Genomic DNA, 19897 nt, shown 5'->3' on the forward strand with positions numbered 1-19897 from the left:
TCTCTGCTCTTTAGCCACAACTGGGATTAGTTAGACTGGCCCCACTTCAGGTTTAATAAATCATTTGTGGAAAACACTGCTTGCTACATGGGATTCAGGTTCTTGCCCTGTGTCCAGGGTGACCAGCTTGACATTCCGCTGTCATGCATCTTTGCACTTTTCTTTTCTTTTCTTTCCTGGTCCACAGAGTGCTGAATCATGTTTGCTCCTCTGTTACTATGGCCACTCATGATTATGTTCAACAGGAAAATATTTTCCTAGTTCTCTAAGTGATAGTATTACATATATATGTATATTATATATATGTATGTTACATGTATATATATTTACTTAGGTAATACTAAGTATACTAATACCTATTATACTAATAGGTAATACTAATACATACATACACATACACACACACACAAGATTGATCCCCATCATAATCTATAATGATAGTCCTAGTGATATTAAAGGACAGAAGTGGCTAATTTATGGTAGCACATATGTTCCTCTTTCAAACAGGTATAAGCTAAGTAAAAATTAATTACATTTAATAAGCTCATACTAAGTGCTAGACATTAGCTAAGTGCTTTATGAGCATGGTCTAATTTAATTCTCACAACGTCTTTCCAGGCAGGTATTAAATAGTATTATGCCCACTTTTTATACGAGAAAACTAAATTAGAGGAAACACACACAAAGTTCCAAGTTGTCACAGCCAGGACCCAAACACAAGCGGGGCTGCCTGCTGAATGTCCTTTATAAGGTATTTTTCCCTATGTGTTTTCTAATAGGAGAGACTTGTGTGTCTCTGGGAAATGCCTGTTGATCTGTGGGTATCACAGCCCAGCACTGCCAAGGTAGAGCTGGCAGAATCTTTGATCTGCTTTACAAAGCAGGTTGATCACTTCTTTGGCTCTGAATGTCTAATTTGCAGTATCCTCCAACTACCTCCAACCTTGAGAGAACACATCAAGAATTATAGATGATAAATTTGAGATTATACTTCATTACGACCAAAATATATGCTATACCAATTCTCTTTGGACACACAATATTCTTTATGCTTAGGTCAGTTTTGTGTCTGTCTTGACAATCAAATTCTAACTGCCACATTTAATGGAGAGGAAATCCGTGATACTTTTCTGGGGCAAGGGGAAGCTCAGTTTTGTTTGTAATGTAATGTTTTGCTGTCTCGAGACATGGAAAGCAGCATCCCTTTTGTGCAGATGATTCGCAGAACTCTGGGATGGACACATTCCTCTAACAGACTGCTGACATTAGAAATTTGAGTAGAATTATTAAATCCTGAACAGTTTTCCTACACCCTTACCTCTCCTCCCGACTTAGTCCCCACTTTCATGTTTTTGAAGGGGAAACAATCACACTTTGCTTTTTTCTTCCATCTCCCACAGCCAATCAGTCTCCCCAAAATATGAAATTTTACTTTGTTGACTCTTGAATCTGTGCCATGCTCTCCCTTGATGCCGCACCTGATTTTGACCCAAGTCTATCGTTGCTCTCCTGAGCTGCCCATCTCTACCAGATCCAATCTACCAGCATCCCAGGCAGACTGAGTTTCTCCACAGCAAATGTGACTGTGACACACGCCCGCTTAAAAGAAGATTTCCATGGCCCCCGTGGTCCACAGATGAAAATCACAGACTTTCTATGCTCTAACTGCCCCCTACCATTTCAACCTGCAGCCACATTGCAGAGCTGCTCTTTCTCAGACTCTTCCTGCTTTTGTCTTACCTGCTCGTACGTGACTTGCTCCTTCTGCCTCGAACACCTTTGCCCCGATTTTCTTCAGTGTCCAGGTTGGGTGCTGTTCCTGCGTGCCCCAGAGCACCTTTTGTATACCAGAGCGTCCTTCATGGCTGACTCACCTGTTTCATTAGTTTGTATATCTGCTCCAGCAGACTCCTGCTTTTGGAGCCAGGGGCTGAGTATTATTTTATCATTATGTACATAGCCATAAAAGGCTGATGTGACATGGAAAGGGCATGTTACACCTACATTCTGAGTGAGACCATGGATGATTTGAATGTATTCGTTAGCAGGAAAGAGGGTTTGATTTTATTATCCATAAATAGTATCTCCATTACAGCCAGACCTTCCCATTTCCTAAGATTATATGATTTTAGGGCATTTTGTCTGAAATCCAGCCTCTTTATTTTTTCTCTATGAAGTAGATATGGCACACAATTAAAATATTGACATTATATTTTTGAGTTAATAGCCCTGCATATCTACAAGGGCTCAAGAAAAAATAAATCTGAATATATGATTTTCCAAATCTATCTAAAGGTAGAGAAAATACTGCAGTATTTCAAAGTCAATGCATTTGTTGTTAAAATTCAGCTTCAATTTTAGTCAAAAATGCTATAGTTGTTATCTACTTTACCTCATGCCCATGCTTAGATTGTATCAAATATAAATTTTCATTTATTCTTTGGGGCTATAAATAATAGAGTAGGTTCATAAGTACAAGTTCAAATTCTGGCCTTTTGTGACTAAGGATCTGCATATATCTCCGATTCTACAGCACATAGATCCAGACAAAATGACAAGTTGAATTCTCTCACCCTTTACATCTTAGCTTAGATGTCACTTCCAATGACATCTGTCTTTGATCATCAGACTGCACTAGCACCCCTGTATTTTTCCTATCATTTCACTTTTTAAAACATAGATTATTTCCTTGCTTGAGACATTTCAGAAGCATCAAATGTACTTACATAAAATCCAAATGGTTCTCATGGCCCACAAAGCAAGACATGTTCTGACACCTGCTCACCTCTTGAAGGTATCAGCCCGTCTAATCCTTCACTCACCCTGAAGGAAGAGCCACATCGCTGCCTTTCCCTTAGGTTCAAACATGCCTCCCTGTTACAAAAAGATTTTTCCTGAGTCCCTTCACCTGTTGGGCTCACACTATCCTTTTAGACCAGCTTCAGTCTTACCTACTTGGGGTGGGGAATGTCTCATCTACTAATTAGATTAAGCACAGTTCACCACCATTAGTCTTTGTCTTTTTAACTGAAGTATACCTGACATACAATATCCTATTAATTTCAGGTGTACATCATAGTGATCTGATATTTTTATATGAAATGATCCTCATGATAAATCTAGTTACCATTTATCACCATACAAAACTATTACAAAATTATTGACTATATTCCCTATCCATTACATTTCCAGGTCTTAAGGATTATAACTTAAGGATTGGACGACTTAGTCTCTCTTACCTATTTTGCCCACTTCCTATTAACTCCCTACTCTGGCAACCCACAGTTTATTTCCTGAGTCTGTTTCAATTTGTTTCTGTTTTTGGTTTTCTTTTTTTTTTTTTTTTTTTTTGGATTCCACATATAAATAAAATCATTCAGTATCTGTCTTTCTCTGAGGATAATACACTCTAGACCCATCCATGTTGTTGCAAATGACAAGATTTCATTCTTTTTTGTGGCTGAATAATATTCCATTGTGTGTAGGTAGGTGTATATTTACATATACATGCATACATATATATGTATGAGAGAGAGAGAGAGAGGGAACACAAAGTATGGAGGTGCCTCAAGACATGTATGTCTTTGAATTGGTGCTTTGGTTTTCTTTGGATAAACAACCAGAAGTGGAATTACTCGATTTTATGGTATTTTTAACCTTTTGTGGGAACTCTGTACTGTTTTCCATAGTGGCTACACCAATTTATATTCCCACCAACAGTGTGCAAGTCTTTTCTTTTCTCTACACCCATGCCAACACTTATTTTTTTGTTGTTTTTTTGACAGTTGTCAATCTGACAGGTGCGAGGTAATCTTATGGATTTGAATCTGATTTCCCTGGTGATTAGTGATGTTAAGCATCTTTTCATGTTCCGTGTTCCTGTTGGCTATCTGTATGTCTTCTTTAGAAAAACTACTATTCACGTTCTGTAACCATTTTTAATTGGGTTGTTTGCTTTTTTGTTTTTGATATTAAGGTATGTAAGTCCTTTGTATATTTTGGATATTAACTCCTAATCAAATACAAGATTTGCAAATATCTTCTTCCATTCAGTAGATTGCCTTTTCATTTACTGATGTTATCCTTCATTGTGTAAAAATTTTGATGTATTCCCAATTGCTTCTTTTTTTTTTAATTAATTTATTTATTTGACAGAGAGAGAGATCACAAGTAGGAGGAGAGGCACGCTGAGAGAGAGAGGTGGAGCAAGCAGGCTTCCCGCTGAGCAGAGAGCCTGATGTGGGGCTTGATCCCAGGACCCTGGGATCATGACCTGAGCCAAAGGCAGAGGCCCAAGCCACTGAGCCGCCCAGACGCCCCTCCCAATTGCTTCTTTTAGGTTTTTTTGCTCTTGCCTTAGGAGACAGGTTCAAAAACATATTGCTAAGACCAGTGTCAAAGAGCTTACTATGTTTTCTTCTAGGGGATTTATGGCTTCAGGTCTTACATTCAAGTCTTTTAATCCATTTTGAATTTCTTTTTGTTTATGTTCTAAGAAAGTGGTCAGGTTTTCCCTGCACCATCCTCTGTAAAGATGGTCTTTTCCCTGTTGTATATTCATGTCTTCTTTGTCATAAATTGACCATAGTTGTGTGCATTTACTTCTGGCCTCTCTTTTCTATTCCATTGATTTATGTGTCTGTTTTTGTGCTAGGACCATACGGTTTTAATTGCTATAGCTCTCTAGTATAGGTTGAAATCAGGAAGCATGACACCTCTGACTTTGTTCACTTTCAGGATTGGTTTGGCTATTTGGGGTCTTTTGAGGTTCCATATACATTTCAGGATTCTTTGTTGTAATCCTGTGGAAACTAACATTGGTAATTTCAAGGGATGACATTGAATCTGTAGTTTGCTTTGGACAGTACGGATATTTTAAAAGAATATTTTTCCAATCCATGAGTATGGTTTACCTTTCCAGTGACTTGAGCCATCCTCAATTTCTTTCATCAGTGTCATAGTTTTCAAAATACAGGTCTCTTACTTCCTTGGTTAAATTTATTCCTAGGCAATTTTTTAAAAGATTTTATCCATTTATTTTGAGAGAGGGAGAAAGAGAACAAGCTGGGGGAGGAGTAGAGGGAGAAAAAAGAAGCAGACTCCCTGCTGAACTGGGAGCACAATGCGGGGCTCAGTCTCAGGACTCTGGATCAGGACCCAAGCCGAAGGCAGACTGCTTAACCATCGAGCCACCCAGGTGCCCCCTTAAGTAATTTTTTTAAATAAAATTGTAAATGTGATTGCTTTCTTCATTTCTCTTTCTTGGTAGCTTGTTATAGTATAGAGAAATGCAACCTATTTCTGTATTTTGTATTCAGTATTTTGTATTTATATTTCTAATTTTGTATTCTGTGACTTTTACTGAATTCATTTATTTGTTCTGGTAGTTTTCGGTGGAGTCTGAGGTTTTCTGTATACAGTATCATGTCATTTGCAAAAAGTGACAGTTTCATTCTTTTCCAATTTAGATGCCTTTTTCCCCCCTTGCCTAATTGTGGTGACTAATTGTGTTGAATAAAAATGGCCAGGGTGGGCATTTTTGCCTTGTGTCTTAGAGTAAAAGCTTTTAGTTTTTACCCTTAAGTATGATGTTAGCTATGGGCTTGACATACATGACCTTTCTTATGTTGAGGTGTGATTCTTCTATACTCACGTTGATTTTTTATCATACATGGATGTTGAATTATGTCAGTTCCTTTTTCTGCATCTAATGAGATCATATGATTTTTAGCCATCATTTTCCTTAATGTGTTATATAATGTTGATTGATTTGCAGATGTTGAAACATCCTTGGCATAAATTCCACATAATCATGGGGCATAATTTTTATATTTTTAAGATTTATTTATTTATTTGAGAGAGGAGAGGAGAGGGAGGGGTAGAGGGAGAGGGAGATAAGCAGACGCCCCACTGAGCAGGGAGCACATTACAGGACTGGATCCCAGGACACCAAGATCATGACCTGAGCCAAACTCAAGGGTCAGACGCTTAATCAACTGAACCATTCACGTGCCACGTGGGGTATAGTTCTTTTAACATAATGCTGAATTTGGTTTGCTAATAGTTTGTTGAGGATTTTTGCGTCTGTTTTCATCAGGGTTATCGACCTGTAATTTTTTTTTTCAATATCTTTTGTTTTGGTATCAGGGTAATGATGGCCTTATAGAGGACTTGGAAGCAGTCCTTCCTCTTCATTTTCTGGAGAGTTTTTTGTTGTTGTTGTTTTTTAATTACTAATTCAGTATCGTTACTTGTAATTGGCCTATTCAGATTTTCTGTTTTTCCATAATCTCAAAAGTTTGCATTTCTAGGAATTTATCATTTTTTTCTAAGTTCTTCTATTTGTTGGTGTATAATTATAGTAGTCTGCTATGATCATTTTTATTTCTGTTGTATCATTTTAACTTCTTTTTCTGATTTTATTTGTATGGTTGTGTTTTTCTCTTGAAAACTCTGGCTAGACGTTTATCAATTTTGTTTATCTTTTCAAAAAAACCAGTTCTTAGTTATGCATTGATCTTTTCTATTTTTTAAATATCTAATGTATTTTCACTCAGATTGTTATCATTTCCTTTCTCTTCTAATTTTGGAATTTGCTTGTTAATATTCTACTACTCTTAGGCATAAAGTTAGATGGTTTATTTGGGATTTTACTTGAGGTAGACCTATATCACTATAAACTTTCAGAATTGCTTTTGCTGTATCCTGTGGATTTTGAAAAGCTGTGTTTTCATTTTTATTTTCATTTGTCTCAAGGTATTTATTTCCAACTTTGATTTATTTATTGACACATTGTTTAGTAGCATGTGCTTTAGTCCTCCACATGTTTTGTTTTTCTAGAAATCTTTCCGTGATTGATTTCTAGTTTCACACTACTGTGGTTAGAAAAGATGCTGGATATAATTTTAATCTTCTTGAGTTTATTGTAACTTGTTTTGCAGCTTAACATGTGATCTATCCTGGAGAATGTTCAATGTGCACTTCAAAAAAAATGCAGTCTGAAGTTTTTAGATGAAATGTTCTCTATATATCTGTTAAGCCATTTGGTCTAATGTGTTGTTTAAGGCCAATTTTTTTATTGATTTTTCAATCTGGATGATCTATTTTTTGATGTAAGTAGGTTGTTAAAGTCCCCCCGCTATTTTCCATTACTGTCAGTTTTTCCCTTTATGTCGGCTTGAATTTGCTTTACATATTTACGTGATCATATGTTGGGTGCATAGGTATTTGGAAATGTTAATATTGTTTATTTCATCTGATATGAGTCCTGATCCAGCTTTATATCCATTTTCATGGAATATCTTTTTCCACCCCTCCACCTTCAGTCTGAATGTGCCTTTAGATATAAAGTGAGTCTCTTGGAAGCAGCATATAAATGGATGTTGTTTTTATCCATTCAGCCACGGTATACTTTGTGATTGGATCATTTAGACCAGTTACATTTAAAATGTATTGATAGGTATATGTTTATTACTATTACTTATTGCTTTCTGATTGTTTTTGTAGTTCTCTGTTTCTTTCTGCTTTTGATTTCTTGTGGTTTGATGTTTTTCTTTATTTTTGTGTGTGTATATCCGTTGTAGGTCTTTGGATTTGTTAGATTCTTTTGTGGGTTTGGTTTTGGTTAGTATGAGGTTCGTGTATACCAACATTATAAATGTAGCAGTCTGTTTTTAGCTGATAGTCACTTAATTTCCAGTGCATTCCAAAAAAGTACTACATTTGTACTCTCCCCCCCCCCACATTTTATGTTGTTGATGTCATATTTTACATCTTTTTGGTTTAATTTAGCACACAAGATTTTTAAGTGGCCGATCCATTGCCTTTATTATATATTTGGCTTTATTAGTGAGTTTTTTTTCTTTCATGTATTGTATTTTTAGTTATGGCCTTTTCCACTTAAAGACATTTTAACTTTTCTTGGAAGTCTGGTTTAGTGGTGATGAACTCCTTTAGTTTTTGCTTGTCTGGGAAACTAGGGATCTTGGGGAATACTGGGCTGCGGCTGCTTTAGTGGGATGCCTGGAGCTAGAGCTAGACCAGGTGTGAGTCAGTGTTTTAAATGTGGGTTTAAGTGGGGGATTTGAGGTACACTTCAGGAGTTACACACTATGCAATAATTGGTTCATTAAGGTAGTGAGATGAGTAAGAGGTAAATACAAGGAGGAAGTGAAGTTAGAGTTCAAGATGACCTGGAAGTTTCTGGTTTGGGTATTATTTTGAGAAAACACAAATTGAAACAGATTGAAGTTAATGGGTTAAAATCTGGGAAACTATATTTGGGTAGAAAGTTGTCTTTTTTTTTTTAAAGATTTTTTTTTTTTATTTATGTGGCTGAGAGAGATCACAAGTAGGCAGAGAGGCAGGCAGAGAGAGAAGGGGAAGCAGGCTCCCTGCTGAGCAGAGAGCCCCATGTGGGGCTGGATCCCAGGCAGAGGCTTTAACCCACTGAGCCACCCAGGTGCCCCTGGGCAGAAAGTTGTTATAGTAAAATAAGTGATAGTAATAATTAAAAATTACAGTTTCCATGTATTAAGTATTTACTGTATTCTGAGCAGCCCATATTGTTTTTGTTATCAGTAAAAATTACGACTAATCATTAATGTACATGGGAGATTTATATGTCAAAGACCTCACCAATTGTCATATACAGAAAATAGTTGAATTTTTGGATTTCATTGAGCTCATGTTGAAAGAGTATTGGGTGAAAAAGAAAGAAGCCACATACAGAATTTGAGAAATATTTACCCTAGGTACTACCTAGAGAAGAGCAGCCACCAGAGCATGATTTGAGAGGAGAGAGTAAAACTTTTTTTTTAAATTGTAAGAATTCCTGTAATAGTCTATTAATTCAAGAAAACTCACTTGTATTATTTTTCCTGGTTGAAGATCTATGTCATATATGATAGACTGACCCTGTAAGCTAAGGGCTGACTAATGCCCTTTGGATTGGGCAGATGTTAACAAGACCATTGATGACCTTAGTCTTGGAGGAATACTCCAAAAAACTCAGATTCTCTGGCTTCAGGGCAATCAGGATATAAGAATATAGAAATGTGAAATAGGCTTTTATAAAAAAGAAAAGTCAGTAACATTGAGTGTAATTGAAGATAAATCATGGATTGGAAAATTATCACTTAATGACCTATTTTTTTTGGTGAGAATATAGAACTCTGGTGTAGCTCCAGGCATGGAGAAAGTGGTGGGAATTTGGAAGTGACCCTGAAAAGAGCTGAAATATTTCTGTCATGGCTGTTTCTGATCTGAAGCCACCAACGTTCAAGTTCAAAATTAAAGAAAATTAGTGAAACTTAATTAGTGGCAAATGGAGAAAATTAACAGATTTTTAGTAATCTTTATGCAAATCAACAAGATCAAAAGATAGTGAGGAGTTGAAAAACAAAGGTATTGAAGGGCTAAGTTCTGCTCGCACATGGATGTGGATAATTATTTATAATATTTATAATATTCAACTTGGATACAGATTGTACTAGCAGATTTTTCATTTAAAGTAGGTCATTTTTCAGTTATACCTAATAGACAGTAATAATTGTAGTATAATAGTTACTTTGCTGTTCAATATGTCATTTGGCAATAAAATTTTAGAGCAGTATACCTTAAGATCACACAGAATTAAGATTTCATTTAGTCCAGAGAAATATATTATGATTCACAAGGGTTAACTACATATGTAATTTTAAAACTTCAGGTAGCCTCATTAGCAAAACTAAAAAGGAACAAAGGAAGTAAATGCTAATAAGATATTTAATGCAGTATTAACAAACCTATAATTTTAACATGTAATCTATAAAAATATAGTTTACATGAACAGTTTTAACATGAACAATTGTCTTGAACATCACGTCTATTTTAAACTAAAAGCACATCTCAGTTCATGTTTCAAATAGGGATGGCCACACTTCAGATGCTCAATAGCCACGTGTGGCTACCAGCTACCATGTTGGATAGTGAAGATTTAGACAGCCATTTTATTGACTAATAAGAAATTCTGATTATTCACAGAAACAGAGAGAAAATGGTATTTCTAGGTGACAGTAGCTTATCCTTCAAGTCTTACTGCACATCATCTCTTTTGTGAGACTTTCTCTGAGCAAACTGGCCAAAGCATACCTTCCCATACATATTTACCTAGCATGCATTATATTGCTATATAATCTGCTGCATCATATACTAGTTATATTTTCTTATATAAAATACTGAACTTCACAATGGCAAGAGTTACCTGCATATCTCCAACCCATACTATATTTAACAAATATGTTTTGAGTGCTTATTTATTATCAAGCATTGCTTTTTGTGCTCAAGATATATCTGTGGGGAATAAAATCACTGACCTTATAAGGATTACAGTTGAAAATCAATGCCCAGTAAAAAATGTTGAATCAATGTTGAATGTTGAAATGTTGAAAATCATGTTGAAAAATGTTGAATTAAGAGAAATTTAGGTTTTAACTTTTGGTGAGTCTCTAAATAGTAGGTTAAACTCAACAAAGTGATATTTAACAGTATTTAAGGTCTTGCAATTTGATTTAAAGCAAGAACTTTTTATAGAGTTTTAGGTTGGAAAAGAACTGTCTTGATAGTAGTTCACATAACTGAGTGGTTTTAAATGAATTGATTCAAAATTTGAAATAAAGGGAATAGTTTTTCTTTATTATAAGAAGACTTATCTAGCCGTAGTACCAATTTGTGCCACATCTGTGCAAATGTTCTGGGGACCAAAACTGAATATTGAGCATTCAGACATTTGCAAGCTTAGATAATTCATTGCCGAGGACTCGGGATAACAATCGGGCATTGAATTCAGCAGCTGAGAATACACTATAAGTACTTCTAGAACAAACCCGAATGACTTTTCAAGTGTCTGCTGTCTTCAAGAGAGTAAGACATTTGACGATGGAAGTTTGTTGGAGAGGGGGCCTCTTAATAATCATGACCAATAATGCTATGGTTAACCTCCAAGAAGTGTGTTAAGTGGGACTTGAAATACTTTAAAGAGGATTTAAGTAAAAATGGATGTGTATCTGTCACAGACTACAGTGATGCTGAGAATAGAAGGGTCCACTGCTGTAGAGTGTGCTGTGTGTTTTACACATCTGTGTTTTTCTTCGTCTTCCCTTTTATTTATTTCCGTTTGGGAGAATGGTGCTGTTCTGGTCTGCAGGCTCCTTAGTACCTGTGTACCTGTGTATGTGTGTCCTCTCTCTGAGTGAATTACATCATGATTTATAATACATTTATCTTTGTAAATACAGAGCTACCACGTTTGAGCTGCTTGGATGCAGAGATCCTCTCTGTTAAACAGTTTTGCCAATCACCAGCACTATTGTCTGCATGACTGGGAGACTGAAAATGCTGAATGTTAACGAACTGAATTACAACACAGAAATCGCAGTAGCATTGTAATTGCTTTCTTAACATCTTCTTTTCCCTTCTTCCTGAGTTCAGTCAGTACGATTTTTTAAGAGCATAGATAATCACGGAGGCGGTCCTTAAGCCACATTGGTTATCTCCCACCTCGTTCCCTCCTCCTCAGCCCTGTCAGCTCCAGCCTTTGCTGACTGCTCGTTTGTGCCAAGTATAATCTCCCCTATCACCTAGCCTCAGCCTGCAGGGGCACGTAAATCTGCCTTGTGTGGATCTGTTTCTTCTACTATAGACCTTTAAAAGATCATATTTTCTTCTTTGGGAATAATTATCATCGTTTTACTTTTACATTTAGTTCTTGCTATTTGATTAATAGCCTGCCCATGTCATTATAAGTTCCATGAAGAAATGTGCTTTGCCTGCTTCTGTGTGCAACTTTACATCATCACACCCAATGCCTGTAATAAATGGTTAACACACATTTGTTAACCGTATATAAACTCATGAACAACACATTATAAGTGCCACGCTGTCTAGACTAGGTCTTTTCTGTCTTCACTCATAAGTATTATCCATATGACAGAAAAGACATATGAGAAAAACCTCTTAAACTATATAATCTTGTGCTTACTTAAGCAGAAAATATTCTTTTTAATACAGGGATTATCTCCATAGACCCTGAAGAGCACTTAATACTTGTTCTATGTAAAGGTTAAATTTTATTTTTTATATGGGCTCATGCAGTTAGAAATTAATATTCTCCTAAGTCATTGAAATGTTAAATTTTCTAACCTCCTAAAACACTTCATTTTTCTCAGCTTCAGGCAAGATTGAGAAATAAAATAAACTCTATAAGATATTAATATCCTTAATAGGTACTGAACCTGAGGGCTGACACACCTATGGGTTCTTTCATGTTTCACTTTGACTGAGCACTATGCTTGAGTGTTAAAAAGTAAGTTTTTCTGTAGCATGAAAATATATTTACAATAGAACATAAGAAATATGTTTTATGTTAAAATAGCATATAAAACAAAATGTAACATAAATATATATACCTATATATGTATAAGTAAAACGTGTGTGTGTGTATATATATATATATATATATATATATATATATGAAAAGATTCATTGTAATTATATGAAGGAAAGAGAATTGGAAATTTTGACATTTTTGCCTAAATTTTAAATTAAAATTTTAAATTTTTTAATTTTTAAATTAAAAGATTTTAAATTAAAAGAACAACTAATTATTACATAATATCTTACTCTCTTCATAGCCTCATTCACTTTTATGCCCATTCTTTTTTTTTTTTTTTTAAGATTGTATTTATTTATTTGACGCAGAGAGAGATCACAAGTAGGCAGAGAGGCAGGCAGAGAGAGAGAGGGGGCAGCAGGCTCCCCGCTGAGCAGAGAGCCCCATGCGCGACTCATTCCTGGACCTTGAGATCATGACCTGAGCTGAAGACAGAGGCTTAACTCACTGAGCCACCCAGGCACCCTGATGCCCATTCATTTCTTGTATCCTCTTGCACTCATTTGGATATTTGCTCCCCCTCAATTCTGCTTCCAATGTGGGTGACAGATTTCTCTTATTCCTGCCTCTACCTGTCCACCCATCATTCTGATGCTTACCTTTCCATTATCTCTATCTGACTTCTGAGGAAATATTACCTTGTCCCTCTGTTGCAATGACTTTTATTTTGGGCAGAACCATATAAAAAGTTTCAGAAGCTATATTTATACATAAATCTAAAATATTATTTATCCATATGTCTTAAAATTTACTGGCGTGTCTTTCTCTGAACTAGAAAATTGTCACTTGAGCTCTCAGCTTGTATTTCAATGACCTTATACAGAGCACTAGGCTCATAGTGTTCTAGAAAGCGCAAAGGCTTTGGGGCAGTTGGAAGTAGAGGATACTTCGTTCCCACCTATTGCATTTTATTCATTGACCACAGGCAGGATGTTTCACATGCCTCAGACCACCGTCAAACAAGAACACACATTCCCCAGAGAACTACCCTGAGGGCCAAATGATAAGTCGTATTTGCAGACCTTCATTTTTCACCTTTACTGTCTTTTCTGTCTCTCAGTCAGTCTTTAGTACATGTGCCTTGCCATATGTTTGCTACACCTTCTACTTTCTTACCTCATTTCATTGTTTTTCTTGGGTCAGAGGAAAAATGTTGAGTTCACGTTCTCGGTCAGAGGATAACAATGAAAATTTCTCTTTGGCACACAAACAAGTACTTGTCACTCTAATACCTCTCCTTACCTTATTCCCCAATCTCTCTAATTTACCCTGGAAACATTTGTCTGTAATTATCTTATGTGGCTAGGCTCCATTAGTTTAAATTACTTGCCCAGGATCACACAGCTAATATGTGAAAAGGCTGAACTTTTATCCAGGGCCATTTTGACAACAAAGCTATATATTTGTTTTCAAGGCCCATGCCAGAACATTGCAACAAAAAAAGGCCTTATTTAAGTAAGTGCTTAGACTTCTTTTTTTTTTTTTTTTTTTTTTAAGCAGATTGAGGTAGGGGATGGAGTATGTCTCTTCTAGTCTTTGTTTTTAATTATTCTGAATTACACTGATGTCCTTTTTGGCTTTATTTCTTTTATTTTCAAATGTATTATTATTTTTTTTTCCAAAGATTTTATTTATTTATTTGACAGAGAAAGATCACAAGTAGGCAGAGAGGCAGGCAGAGAGAGAGGAGGAAGGAGGAAGCAGGCTCCTCACTGAGCAGAGAGCCCAATGTGGGGCTTGATCCCAGGACCCTGGGATCATGACCTGAGCTGAAGGCAGAGGCTTTAATCCACTGAGCCACCCAGGCACCCCTCAAATGTATTATTAATGCCAAACTAAAACCTTATAAGACATTTTAAATATAAATATTTTAAGTGTCTTTCAAAAGCAGGCTGAGAGTAATGGTCCCTCTGGGCCTTTCAGATCATCAAAAAATATATATATTTGGCTGATGTAACAAAAAGGAAATTAACAATAATTCTCTATGTATTTTGAACTCCAAAATTCAAAAATACCTTTTTTTTAAACTTAATTCAAGTGCCCATGAAATCTGATATGTTCCTAATTCAGCTAGCATTCAGTTGCCCATAGCCTGAGTGAAACAGAATCTTTCTTAGTAGTGTATACTTATAAAAATACGAGTATATTCAGATATTTGAAACCCAAAAAGCCAGTGTATTTGGTGTCCATTGCTTTCTAATGCAACCATATGCTTTATTATTTATTAATTGTGATAAATCTATCTTTGACTAAGCTGAAAATCTCGCAACTTCTCTCCCCAGGTAGAATGTGTAAAGAATGTGTAATGTTCAGTATTTCATCCTGAAAGTGAGACTCAATTTACTATAGAAAAGCTTTTGATCTTCATATATGGCCTGACATATTTAACAATGGAATTTCTTAGATAAGTACCAGGCATTTCTTCAAAGAACCTGACCAAATGCTAAAATCCATTTCTTCTAAAATTGCAATAGTTAAATTAGACCTAAAACATTTATGAATGTCACTTTACCTTTCCCGCAATTAAGGAGTTCAAAAACAAAAACAAAACAAAACAAACACAAAAAAACCTTTGTGTTGCCCAGCTTTGAAATTACTGTATTTATCCTGAAGTGGCCCTTCAATTTGCTCCAACAAATACTTTGGAGGTTGCCTTACAGAGGGAGACCTCAGTTCTGAACAGGTGTGGAAAAGAGTTTCTTGATGTATAAAAGTGTCCTATTTTAAAGGCGTTTTAGCAATTTTAGCACATCTACCGCTGTTGAATTCCCATGCAGGGAGGCGGTCAGTTCATTTCCCGGTAAAGAGCAGGAAATCTGTAAGTCAAGGTCACAGGCCCAATTTCACCATGGTTGGGGGCAGCTGGGGATTTACTGAAACTTTCCCTTTCCTGTCTCCTCGGTTTAGTGTTGATCCTCCTGATCGTCACCATGCGAAGACGGAAAAAAGAGCCTCTCATTTTTGACGAGGAGAGAGACATCCGAGAAAACATCGTGAGGTACGACGACGAGGGGGGCGGGGAGGAAGACACGGAAGCGTTCGACATGGCCGCCCTGAGAAATCTGAACGTCATCAGAGACACCAAGACTCGGAGGGACGTGACTCCAGAAATTCAGTTCTTGAGTCGACCCACTTTTAAAAGCATCCCAGACAACGTCATTTTTCGAGAATTTATCTGGGAAAGACTGAAAGAAGCTGATGTGGATCCCTGTGCGCCCCCCTACGATTCCTTGCAGACGTACGCGTTTGAAGGAAATGGCTCCGTGGCCGAATCCCTCAGCTCCTTGGATTCCATCAGCTCAAACTCTGACCAGAATTATGACTACCTGAGTGACTGGGGGCCTCGCTTTAAACGACTTGCAGATATGTATGGAACCGGCCAGGAGAGTTTGTACTCATAGCCCCGGGACCTTAATTTGAAATGTACTGAATAAAAAGTAAAAGCAAAAAAACAAAAACAAAAACAAACAAACAAACAAAAACCCAACAAAAACAAAAAATGACAAAAAACCCCACTCCATAAAGAAAACAGGAACTCGACTTACTAGAGAAAACGGTTGTAAATATCTCTCCATTTTTAACTGTTTAGGTTTTTGCCTTGGTGAAGCATAACTTACTTCATTAGACTTATCCAAGGGACTGCACTGACCACAGACTCTGAGCATTGGAAGGCTTTTTGATAAAACGAAATGCTCAGTGGTTTGTGAATAGATAGCAACTCTCAGATACCTGCAAAGCACCTAACCTCGATGAGTAAGTAGTGGCCTGTGTTGTCCGTGAACCAAGCGTACCCTGTACCTACCTTCACGGCACTGCCCTTGAGAAGAACACAACTCGATGAGCCATTGAAAAGTCCTGGAACTTCTTGCATATCAAAACTTGGGACAAATTTAATTTACAGTGATGCTTTTAGCTTGCTAGATTATAGAATCCAGCAGCATTTTATTGCTGTTGGGTAGCAAATATATTTCATTTAGCAATATATAAATTCTTAGAAAAATCTCCCCAAACCTCCAACACAAGCCAATAAAATTTGGTGTAAGGCAACATCAACTGTTGTTTTGCAAACAAATTATGAAGTGTTCCAAATAAGAAAAAGGTAAACCATTCTTAAAGTTTGCCATCATTTTGAGATGCTTGTGTAGGTATGAAAAAAGTTGCTGTCTATTCATTGATGTTGATTATCTCTTCTGATTTATACAGGAGACTATCTTTCCTTTCTTTTTTATTTGACACGTGGTGTTCTATTTATTTTGGAGCTCCCATCTCCACTGAATTCAGGTCCATCTGACTGCCTCATAGCATTCAACTCGTCAGAACATGCTGATTTTTCTCCAGTCTGAGCTACATGAAGGAAAGGAAGCATGGAAATGGAGAACAAAATAGTCGAGCGGTTGAGCTTTGCCGCTGTTCACATCTCAGAGAGGAGCGCAGCGACAAGGACATAGCAGTCGTTCATCTGAGCCATTAGAATGTACCAAACAGTGGAACAAAATATTTGAATTTTAGAAAGGTTTCAGAATTGATTTTTTTTTTGATGCAAGATTTTTCAAGGTCATAAGTTCTATATGCTCCAAAGACTTTTGAGAATTTGTTTCCCCCAGCCTCCTTTACTATAAACAGATTGAGTAAAAGACCTTTTTTTTTTTTTCACTATAGCTTAAACAATGTAATGCTATAGATTTCAAAAATCCATCTTTAAATTCTGATGCTAATTTGTTCCTCAAGAATTAACCAAGCAATGTAGGATTTCTGTACTGGTTTAGCTGTGCCAAAATGAGAAGAGCAATTTCCAGTGATCACGTGCTGAAATTTGAGACAGGCTTCTTAGGATAAGAACTTTATGACTATAATAGTTCCACCTATCATTTTTTTCCTGGAATAGCACTAGTTAATGTAATGTACATGTATTTCAATAAGAATGGATTTTTTTTTTCATTTCTCTTTTTAAAAATAATTTATCAGGTTACTAATAAATCTACAGGTAGTGGACACTGTATAGGAAACTACATTTTAAAAGTGCTTCTTTCTGAAAGGCAAACACTGGAATCAGAATATCAATATTTTGATTACATGAGGAGAAACTAGGATTCTGTAAACCTTCAGTTCATCTTTAGAAATAAACTATGTGAACGTGGCCTTCAGCTTCATCAAACTAAATAATTCAATAAATCTGATTATCTACAAACAGTCCTTTCATTTGAATAAAGTTTTGTAAACATTGTTTCAGGACTAGATAGATGTGCTTCTTGATGAATTAATATGCACATATATGAAAAACTCCTAACAGTAAAAGATTCTGTTCATGACTTTTAGTCACATATGTAAGTTTTTCAAATAAAAAAAAAAAATACATAGTACACTTACCCAGTTCAAGAAAAACAGAGTGTGGTGTAGGAATTATATAGGTGTTAAATCAGCAAGGTGCTGAGAAAACAGTTTTGTAATAATCCCCTTGTTGTCTGCAGGAAGATAAAATAGTTTAGTACATTTGGATTATGATGTCAAAACTGCTGATCGTTGCACATATCACTAAATGGAGGTTTGAATGTATTATAGAAAAGAAACATCACATCATTCACCGATTCACCTGGCTTTTTCTTGTTTTCAAGTATATATATATTTTTTTCTTTTTTTTTTTTTCTTTCACATTTGCCAGTCATAGATTGGGAAAAGAAAAGCTCAAATTTAAATAAAGATTTGAAATTCTTGCATATACCCATTGCTCTTTTATGTGTGAACAATCACATCAATGCAGAATAAACGTGCTTCAGTGGTATTTTTTCAAAATGCTTGAGATGGCTGAAAGAATGTCCCTAATTTACAGGATATTGATATGAAGCACTCTAGCTAAGCCTACTGGTAATAGAAGTGAATTGGTTATTTTTGTTTTCCTTTTTCTTCTAAAATCTAATGCTATGTATGATTATCTCCACAGTATGTGAGAGGCACTGGAATAGCTGATTGATAAAATCAAGGTTGAACCTACTTAGGACATTCTCTAAAAACATTTATATAAAAACCTTTATCTAGTTACTAAAATTCAGTGGTATCGAACCAGCTAGAACCAGCTCCTAAGAACCAATGACCTACATCTCTTCTCAACCCTCCTTCTAGAGAGATCATTTTGGTGGATTGAAGTTAGCCATGGGGTAATATTGAGACCACCACGGAAAGCAGCAAACACTACCTGTTTTTCCTGGAGAGCCAGTTTTTAAATATTTACCAACATTTCACTCCTTGTATTGCTTTGTAAAGGAAACCTCATGACAGTAAATATAGTAGGACTATATATTTGATATTTGATAGAATATCAAATAATGACATGAAAGAAATGTATGCTCTATCCTACCCCTAAACATAGATGCATATATACTCCATATTATGAAGTCCTTGGAGCTACAAATACAAAGGCTCCACTTCATTGTGGGAAGTAAAGGCTTAATAATTTCCAGGGAAGACTGTAGTATGGGAAGCCAATAAATTTAAATATTTTCCATTTGTCCATCTGGGGCCACCATTAGAAACAAGGTGCACAAAGTAATGCATGTTTTTGCCACTCTAATTTCTTAAAAATGTTTGCATTTTACTTGTTACCGTCCATGTCAAGGAAGTATGCCCAAGCCCCAATTCTGAATTATCACTGCATAATTCTAAATCAGCATAAAGACTATGCAAACTAAATCTTATCAAGAACGTGGGCGTTTGCAGATCAAGCCTAAATTATCATTCTAGATTCACAGATCAATTTCTATGTTAGAAATCTCTAAGGTCAGTGGCAGACCAAAATTAAGGAGACAACAAGAAAAGATCACCTCTGTGAAGGCAATGAGTAGATCTTTCTGTAAGCCATTAGCTGAAGCTGGTAAACTTCTTTTTTTGACTGGAAGCTCACACCCGAGGCTGACCACAGTGGGGTTAGGTAAATGAAGGACACAGACAGGAAGCAATCATATTTAGGTATGATTGCCTTTTCACTCTGCCTTCTGAGGATGTTTTAAAATTAAAATTTTAGCTTCATGCACAATTACGTTTACCACACTAATGATGAACAGGCACTGGCAATTATTCTCATATAAAAACTGTAGTTATATAAAATATGAGTGATATTTGTGCCCAAAGAACTTCCATGTAAACAGACTTGTTATATCCAAATTTTAAATTTTAAATTTTAAATCTAAAATTTAAAAGCTTAAAATAAGTTTAGATATATTGCAAGAGGCAAAAGCAATCTAAATATTTTAAAGTTTTTAAGCACTAGCTGTAAATACTAATCTTCAAACTTTCAATCTTGACATGATTGACTTACAGACTGTTTTAATTAACCTAATTGTTTTTAAATCACTATTCAAAGGTTTATTTACAGTTGATCTAATTAAAGTTGATAATAAGAAAGCTCCAACTTTTAACTCTTTCTGTTCAGGGATGGCTGGAGGCACATACAGTATATATGACAATAGAGAAGGA

The 19897-nt window shown here is 35.9% G+C and overlaps 1 protein-coding gene across 1 annotated transcript in view; it reads left to right on the top strand.

The window, feature by feature from the left end:
* Nucleotides 1-17519, top strand: part of CDH7 (cadherin 7) — a 120895-nt gene extending 103376 nt beyond the window's left edge. The window contains exon 12 of the mRNA XM_059410091.1: nucleotides 15338-17519. Within this exon, the coding sequence (XP_059266074.1) occupies nucleotides 15338-15831 (494 nt within the window). The 3' untranslated portion in view covers nucleotides 15832-17519. The remainder of the gene's footprint in view (nucleotides 1-15337) is intronic.
* The last annotated feature ends 2378 nt before the right edge of the window (nucleotides 17520-19897 follow it).

This window comes from Mustela nigripes, chromosome 8 (genome assembly GCF_022355385.1).
Source record: "Mustela nigripes isolate SB6536 chromosome 8, MUSNIG.SB6536, whole genome shotgun sequence".
Lineage (NCBI taxonomy): Eukaryota > Metazoa > Chordata > Mammalia > Carnivora > Mustelidae > Mustela > Mustela nigripes.